Source organism: Cyprinodon variegatus, unplaced genomic scaffold (genome assembly GCF_000732505.1).
Source record: "Cyprinodon variegatus isolate N-32 unplaced genomic scaffold, C_variegatus-1.0 Scaffold1020, whole genome shotgun sequence".
Taxonomy (NCBI): Eukaryota; Metazoa; Chordata; class Actinopteri; order Cyprinodontiformes; family Cyprinodontidae; genus Cyprinodon; species Cyprinodon variegatus.
The window spans coordinates 6940-14477 of NW_015151473.1; the positions used below are offsets into that span (position 1 = coordinate 6940).

At 40.7% G+C, this 7538-nt stretch overlaps 1 protein-coding gene across 1 annotated transcript in view; it reads left to right on the forward strand.

Moving 5' to 3' along the window:
- The first annotated feature begins 827 nt into the window (after positions 1 to 827).
- hpse (heparanase) overlaps positions 828 to 7538 on the forward strand; it is a 33929-nt gene continuing 27218 nt past the window's right edge. Inside the window, exons 1-2 of the mRNA XM_015399511.1 lie at positions 828 to 1079; positions 3154 to 3269. Coding sequence (XP_015254997.1) covers positions 856 to 1079; positions 3154 to 3269 — 340 coding nt within the window. The 5' untranslated portion in view covers positions 828 to 855. The remainder of the gene's footprint in view (positions 1080 to 3153; positions 3270 to 7538) is intronic.

Here is a 7538-nt window from a genome sequence, read left to right on the forward strand (position 1 = left end):
AGATAGAGCAGGAGATCGATATGCGTACTGGTGCAGCATCTGCTTTGAAGTGTGCACTGTACCGGTATGTTGTGGTGAAGAGAGAGCTGAGCCAAAAAGCAAAGCTCTCAATTTACCGGTCGATCTACGTTCCTATCCTCATCTATGGTCATGAGCTTTGGGTCATGACCGAAAGAATGAGATCCCGGATACAAGCGGCTGAAATGAGTTTTCTCCGTAGTGTGTCTGGGCTCTCCCTTAGAGATAGGGTGAGGAGCTCAGTCATCCGGGGAGGACTCCGAGTAGAGCCGCTGCTCCTCCACATCGAGAGGAGCCAGTTGAGGTGACTCGGGAATCTGATAAGAATGCCTCCTGGACGTCTCCCTGGTAAGGTGTTCCAGGCACGTCTGAGCGGGAGGAGACCCAGGGGGAGACCCAGGACACGCTGGAGGGACTATGTTTCTCGGCTGGCCTGGGAGCGCCTTGGGATTCCCCCGGAGGAGCTGGCCCAAGTGGCTGGAGAGAGGGACGTCTGGGCCTCCCTACTGAAGCTGCTACCCCCGCGACCCGACCCGGGATAAGAGGAAGAAAATGGATGGATGGATGGATGGATGGATGAATGAATGAATGAATGAATGAATGAATGAATGAATGAATGGAATTGATTAAGTATTTGCTGGTTTTGTTGTTTCATTATTTTGTGAGGTGGCCCCCATTTAAAAAAAAAAAAAGAAAAAAAACAGGCCCCTCTTGGCCCCCTGGTAAATGTGACCTAGAACCGCCCAGTTTTTGAACTTTGCAGCATGAAGCTCGTGTCTCCTGTTCCCCGCTGGGTGGCGCCAGCAGAGCGGCAGGAAGTGTTTCTTAGCAGAAAACATGTACTCCACTTTATTTTTCCTTCTTACCTTCTTCTCTTACCGGACCGGAGGGAACCGGCCTTTCAATGGAAGGGGACCGGTTGGACTGGACCTGGACCTGGACCTGGATCTGGATCTGGATCTGGATCTGTCCACGGTGGTTCGCCGGGTGGATCCCCGCTTTTTGTCCGTCACCATCGACGCCAGCCTGGCTTCACAGGAGAGATTCATGCTGCTGCTGAGGTGAGAGTTACAGCTGAGCTGAGCCAGGCGCGCGCTCCGCACATTTAATCCGCGCCTGTAAATAAATGCGCCGTGAGGAGCGGGCAGCAGACCCTCTGATGATGTTTGATGTTGAATCATGGAGATGACCCAGCTGCTGCCTCACAATCACTGAGTTAGGAATAGTTCCAGTTAGAGCCTAAAGTTTGTCTGGATGTGAACCTGACGGCAGCAGATCCGCTCCGTTTCACTTTCTTTTGCTTCTTATTTGTTGCCTGGTTTTAGTTTTTATGGAAGGACTTTTTTTTTATTTTGTTTTTTATTGGCTGCCTAGTTTTTAAGGTTCATTCGCTCCCAAAAGGCTTCTTCCCTGAAGGCACACTGCAAAAACGATCTAAAAATAAGAATAACATTTTCTTAAATTAATTCAATTCAGTGTATTTCTATAGCCCCAATTCACAACACATGTCATCTCAAGGCACTTTACAGCTCATCAGATCATCCAGTCAGAGTTTTCCATCTAAGGAAAACCAGTGGATTGCATCTCTTCAGCAATCCCTCACACTAAGCATGCTTGTAGCGACAGTGGAGAGGAAAAACTCAACCTTCAGCAATCAAATTGAGCTGAACTCTGGTTGAGTGTAGTTATCATCCCTTACTGTGCTGTGATGCTCCACACACTGGTTTCAGAAGCACTTTTACTCACTGGTTCTGGCTCTGTGTTGGGGGCTCTAAACAATCATCATGGGGTGTAAGGAACAGCAGAGTGATGAGAAAGCCTCATCCTAGTGATGATAGTACTGCTGCACAAAGATCAGCAGTCTGCAGACGGTCTCTGATGATCAGCAGTCTGCAGATGTTATCACTGTGACAGAAGTGTCAAAAGTATTAAGGTTTCTTACTCAAGCAGAAGTACACTGCAAAAAATTGAAATCTAAATAAGTAATTTTTTCTTACAATATCTGCATTTTTTCTCGAATTGATGAGGCAGGTGAGACACTTTGCCAATGGAAAAAGACAATTTACATTAAAAATAAGAAAAAAGCAATTGCATTGTCTTGTTTCAAGTGCATATTATCTAATTATTTTTATTCTAAGAGTAAAACAACCTCATTCCATTGGCAAATTATCTTATTTAACTACTGAAATTAAGGGTAAATACACTTAAGTTAAGAAATTTGTACTTATTTCTAGATCATTTTCTCAGTGTCTTTACATTTAAAATAATACATATGCATTGTTTTTTTTCAAATGTATATTACCGAATTATCTTATTTTAAGTGTAAAAGTACTCATTCCTTTGGCAGATCATCTTATTTACCTACTCAAATTAAGAGTAAGGACAACTGATTTAAGAAAATTGTACTAAATTATGGATCATTTTTGCAGTAAATCCAACTGTTTAAACACTTTTGTAGAAGTTAGAGTATCAAAGTATAAAAGCACCTTTTTTTAACTTCTTAAAGTATAAAATTAAAAGTAATGCAGGAAAAAAAAAGTTAAACACAGAAGATTTACTGCACTGCCCTATTAAAAGACATTTATTTGGGAACTTTTTCTACCATTCTGGATGATAACTTCCTTATACTTAATTTTCTTAGTTTTAATGTTAATAGTGTCAAATTTAACTTTGCATCATCTAGAAAAATTATTTATTTTGGTATGTGGGGAACAACAAGTTGGGGCAGCACCGGGTCCAAACACAAAGAAATTAATTGTCTGGATGAAACTAATTATTATGATTTTTTTTTTTCAAATACCTACAGGCCATAATGAAAATGAGCTGAAATCAAACTAAAATAAAAAGTCTATTTTAAAAATATAAGGAGTAGAAACTTGAGATAATTGTAAATAAATGTAAGCAGTAGAAGTAAAAAGTTGTCTGATGAATAATTACAGTAAAGTATAGATAGCCATAATTTCTCTTTAAGTAAGGTAACGAAGCATTTGTACTCTGCTACTGGACATCTCTGCACTGGTACCAGTGGAAGGTAATGGTAGAGAGCAGGTTAGAGTTACCAGGTCAGATGTTTAAGCTGAGCAGTAAACCGACCCTCATCGCTCTCTAATCCTTTTTGCCTCATTTCCTCTGCAGGTCTCAGAGGATCCGGACTCTGACCAAAGCTCTGAGTCCAGCCTTTCTGAGATTCGGAGGAACCAGACAGGACTTCATGGTTTTCAGTCCTCAGAGCAGCCAGCAGCCGGATGCAGGTCTGAGAATCTCCTTCATCTGAGCATCAGCTCATCTTTTTTGAAAATAATAAGATATTCTATAATATGTTGTAGAACAAATTTCAGTTTCTAGAATAATCATTTCCCAGTTTTACCTTTGGTTTGGTCTCATCTTTAAGGTTTCCTCGGGTCAGTTGTGTTTTAGGCACACAGACTTTTTTCTGCAAAATGATGTTATTTTGCCAATACAGTGAAACAATACGGCTGAAAGTTGTGATGATGTGGCAAACATCCAGCACGGGGAAAAAGGAGTTGAAACCTCACAGCACAGCCAGCAAACGGAAATATTATTCATTTTTTACTTTTTTTTATCGTGTCGTGCTCTGCCCAACACTTTTGCTTTGCCAATGGAGGCTTGTCAGGATGAAAAACCTCCCTTGATCATCAAGTACTGTTTTATTATTTATTTAAGATTTATTTTTATTACAGAAGTAAGATTAGTAATGTCAAACATGACAGGTAGACAGGAGAAGAGAAATAAAAAAGAGGAGACGAAAAAAAAACATACTGTATCTGCTGCATCTGTAGAAGGCCAAAAAAAAAAAAAAAATGGAGGGAGAACCTGAATAGGGGGCGGCACCACCGGCCCCGCTGCAGCAATCTGGAGGGGGCAGAGGGGACCTCAGCCCCAGTCCACCAGCGGCTATCCCAGAGAACTGAGACCAGGAAGACCACCGCGGAGACAACTGGGCCCCCACCCAGAGGGTCACAAAGAAAGCCCCCAACAGAGCCCTCCAAGTGCATAGGTCTGTGGCCCCCTCAGGAGCTATGAGTGACAGCAGCCCGTCCCCCCAAGAACCGGCCCCCCAGACACAGGACAAGGGCCGAAATCTGAGCCCCACAAGTCCAAGCGCCACCAAACCGCTCCAGCAAAGCCCACACCCCTGAGTGTGAGAGAGTCAGGCCCCCCCGGGCAGCCCCATACTGACCCCAGCACCACTGAGGCTGTGTGAGTTTAAGAGCTGAACAACGGTCTCAATACGCACTCAGGTCAGTGGCACAGAAATAATGCCATAGAAATCCAAACGCCCCCATCACCATCCTGAATGTATAAGAAGAACGTGACACGGAAAAGGAAACTGAGACCAAACATGCAGTGTTGCATAAAGTACTGAAATCTCAGAGTCAAGTAAAAGTATCAGTAACTCTCCAAAATCTGACTTTGGTAAAAGTCCAAGTCACTGACTGAAATGTTACTTGGTTAAAGTCTTATGGTATCTGAAATGGTTTGTACTTAAGTACAAGAATTACTGTAAAAATAGATGTACTCAAGTAAAGTAGTGAAAAGTATAAGTAAAAAGTAAGTTGCAGTTTGAATGACATTTTTTTTACGTTTAGGTAAACTTTGAAGGTTAAATTCACTTAAAATAATATAAACAACCAAGTGTAGAATAAATTTACACTGGCTTTGCAAAACAGGCGTATCCTATTGGTGTTGATGAACGAGCCCAGGCAAGACCCGACTTTGTAGTCAGTAGGTGGGGACAAAAGACATTGTTTTTTTGGTTGTTTTTTTACTTAGTAACTACACCAAATATTGAAAATGTATCGAATTAAAAGTATGCAATTAAGTTTGTAAATGTAGTGAAGTAAAAGTGAAAGTTCTCAAAAAGTATTTATACTCTTGGAAAGTATAAAGTACTCCAAAATATACTTAAGTACAGCAGTGAAGTATTTTTACTTTGTTACTATACGACACTGCAAACATGTTCCCTCCATCTGTAACAGGCATGTTAGGAAAGGCAGAGCACTGATTCTGCTAAGGGAAATGGTATGGCGTCATTTCTGTGCCACCGACCTGAGTGTGCATCTACCAGTCAGTGAGACCAACGTGCTGCACCTAAAACCTGCCTGGACGGCTCTGGAAAGCTCCATCCTGCCACCTTTGCTCATGGTTACTCCTGTTCTTCACATGCTCAACAGTGTTTCTGTGTGCGTTCGACCTCGTCTCTGCTCGCTCAGCCTGATCCGCGCTCGTTCACACGCTCTGCACTAAAGACTGACTGCATGTGAATGAACTTCACTAACCGGCCAGTCAAAGAAAGACCTTTTTCATCCAATCACAGTAAGCTAAATGACATTTTAAAAACACTTTAGTCTCATTGTCAGGGTTTTATTGTTGTATTTGTCTTGGGTGGAATAAAGAAAATAGACTTAAGGCAAAGAAGGTCCTTTCTCATGTGGATCTATCTCAAAACATCTCTTGTGGTAGAAACCGTAGAAAGTGTTGCATCATTTGGAGCTGGAAGAAAAACTAATTCTGTAAATAAGACAAAAACATTTTTCAAATTTGATTTAAGATGCAATATTTTACATTAAAATATAAAGGTTTGTGGCACAAAAATGACAACATGAAAGGTCATAACAAAAAATATCAGTGGTAAATAAAGATGTATAAAGAAAATGTAGTTGACAAGTCTAGTTTAGTTAGGGTTAGTTCACAAAAGCCAAAAATGTTTTTATATTTGACATAATCCCTGCCGGTGTTTCGGTGTCTGCCCTTGGTTTCCCAGAGATGTCACGTAAAAAAGTACAAATACTTTGTTACTTTACTTAAGTAGAAATTTTGATTATCTATACTTTACTGTAGTAATTATTTTATAGAAAACTATTTACTTCTACTCCTTCCATTTTGAAAAATGCCTAGTTAGTTTTGTCTCATTTCAGTTCATTTTCATTATGACCTGTTTGTCATGATTTTATCAAGAGCTCGGACCCACATGCAGACAAACCAATACAGAGAGACCAGGGAAAAGGTTTAACAGGTTTATTGAGAAGCTTGTGGAGATTCCAGTGTTGCTCTGAACACTGCTCAACCACAAATGAAAGGTGAGGGGAAGACACTACGGTTACTTCAGGTTCAGTGGGAAAATTGATTCTCGAACTTGAAGAGGAGAAATGGTTTGCAGACTCACGTTTCCAGAAAAGTGGTTAACTCTTTAACCCCAGTTGGTGAGGGGTGTTCCAGTGTTTGTCTGATTCGGTGGAGGGCAGACAGGGTTTACCCAGAATGAGGTTGTTAGTAGGAGAACGGAGAAACTGGCTGCCACTCAGATTTCCTGCGGTTCTTGAACTGACTGTGGTGCAGATGAATCCCTTGCTCAGCGTGAAACACAAACGATCCCTTGGAGGAAAGTGGATCCAAACCTCCAGTTTGAATCCCTAGCTTAGCTTGAGGCTCAGTTTATCCTTCCAGGGAGAGAAGGTCCAAAACGTCCAGTTTGCAGGATGACTTCCTGCTGAGAGGCAAAGACAAAAAATAGCAAGATTCAAACTCAGGTTGACAAAAACTCAGTTTGACTCAGCAAAACTCAGCTTGGCTAGAGTACCCAAAACTAGCATTGAGGTAGTGGCAGTCAGCAGCTAAAGAGCACTCCGTTAATGAGGTAACCCTTAGCAGGTGTGTGAGGAGGTGAATCAGGACCAGGCGCCGCCTGGTGGAGGAAGAAAGACAAACACACAAAACACAAACACACAGACTGGAGTCCTAACACTGTTGATATTAAAAAAAAAAAAAAACAAGCAACTGAAGGGCATTAACATTGCAGGAGAAGACCATATAATCGGGCTATTCGCTGATGACGTAATTATATATTTTACAGAATCCTAATGTAACACTTCCAACACTGTTTTTAAAACTGGAGGAATACGGGAGGAGGTCAGGATATAAAATTAATACCTAAAAAACACACCTACTACCAAAAAACTATATTCCGAAATTAGACAAAAATACACATTTAAATGGGAAAATAAATCAATTAAATACTTGGGAGTCACACTTATGCTAGACCTGGGCAAAATTCAGCAAACATATTATTCCACAATTAACAACACAATACAGAGATTTCTTGAAATGGTTGAAATTAGTGTTGGATTGTAGCCGAAGAATAGAAATAATTAAGATGAATATATTGCCTAGGCTACTATATGTCTTTCTATCATTACCATTTAAGATTCCAGAAGCCCAATTTAAAACGTGCAACAAACGATTACCCAGATTTATCTTAGCAGGTTAAAGACTAAGATTTAAATTTAAGACTCTTCAATTAGATAAAAGAAATAGTGGCTTAGCCCTCCGTAGCTTTAAAGAATATTATTATGCTGCACAACTAAGGTATGTAATCAATTGGTGTTCTCCTGAGTACGAAGCCAAATGCAAACGAATAGAATTAAACCTACAAGCCATGCTTGTAGAAAAATAAAGAATAAATAAAATTACAGAAAACACCATTTTAGAAGAAACTCTTA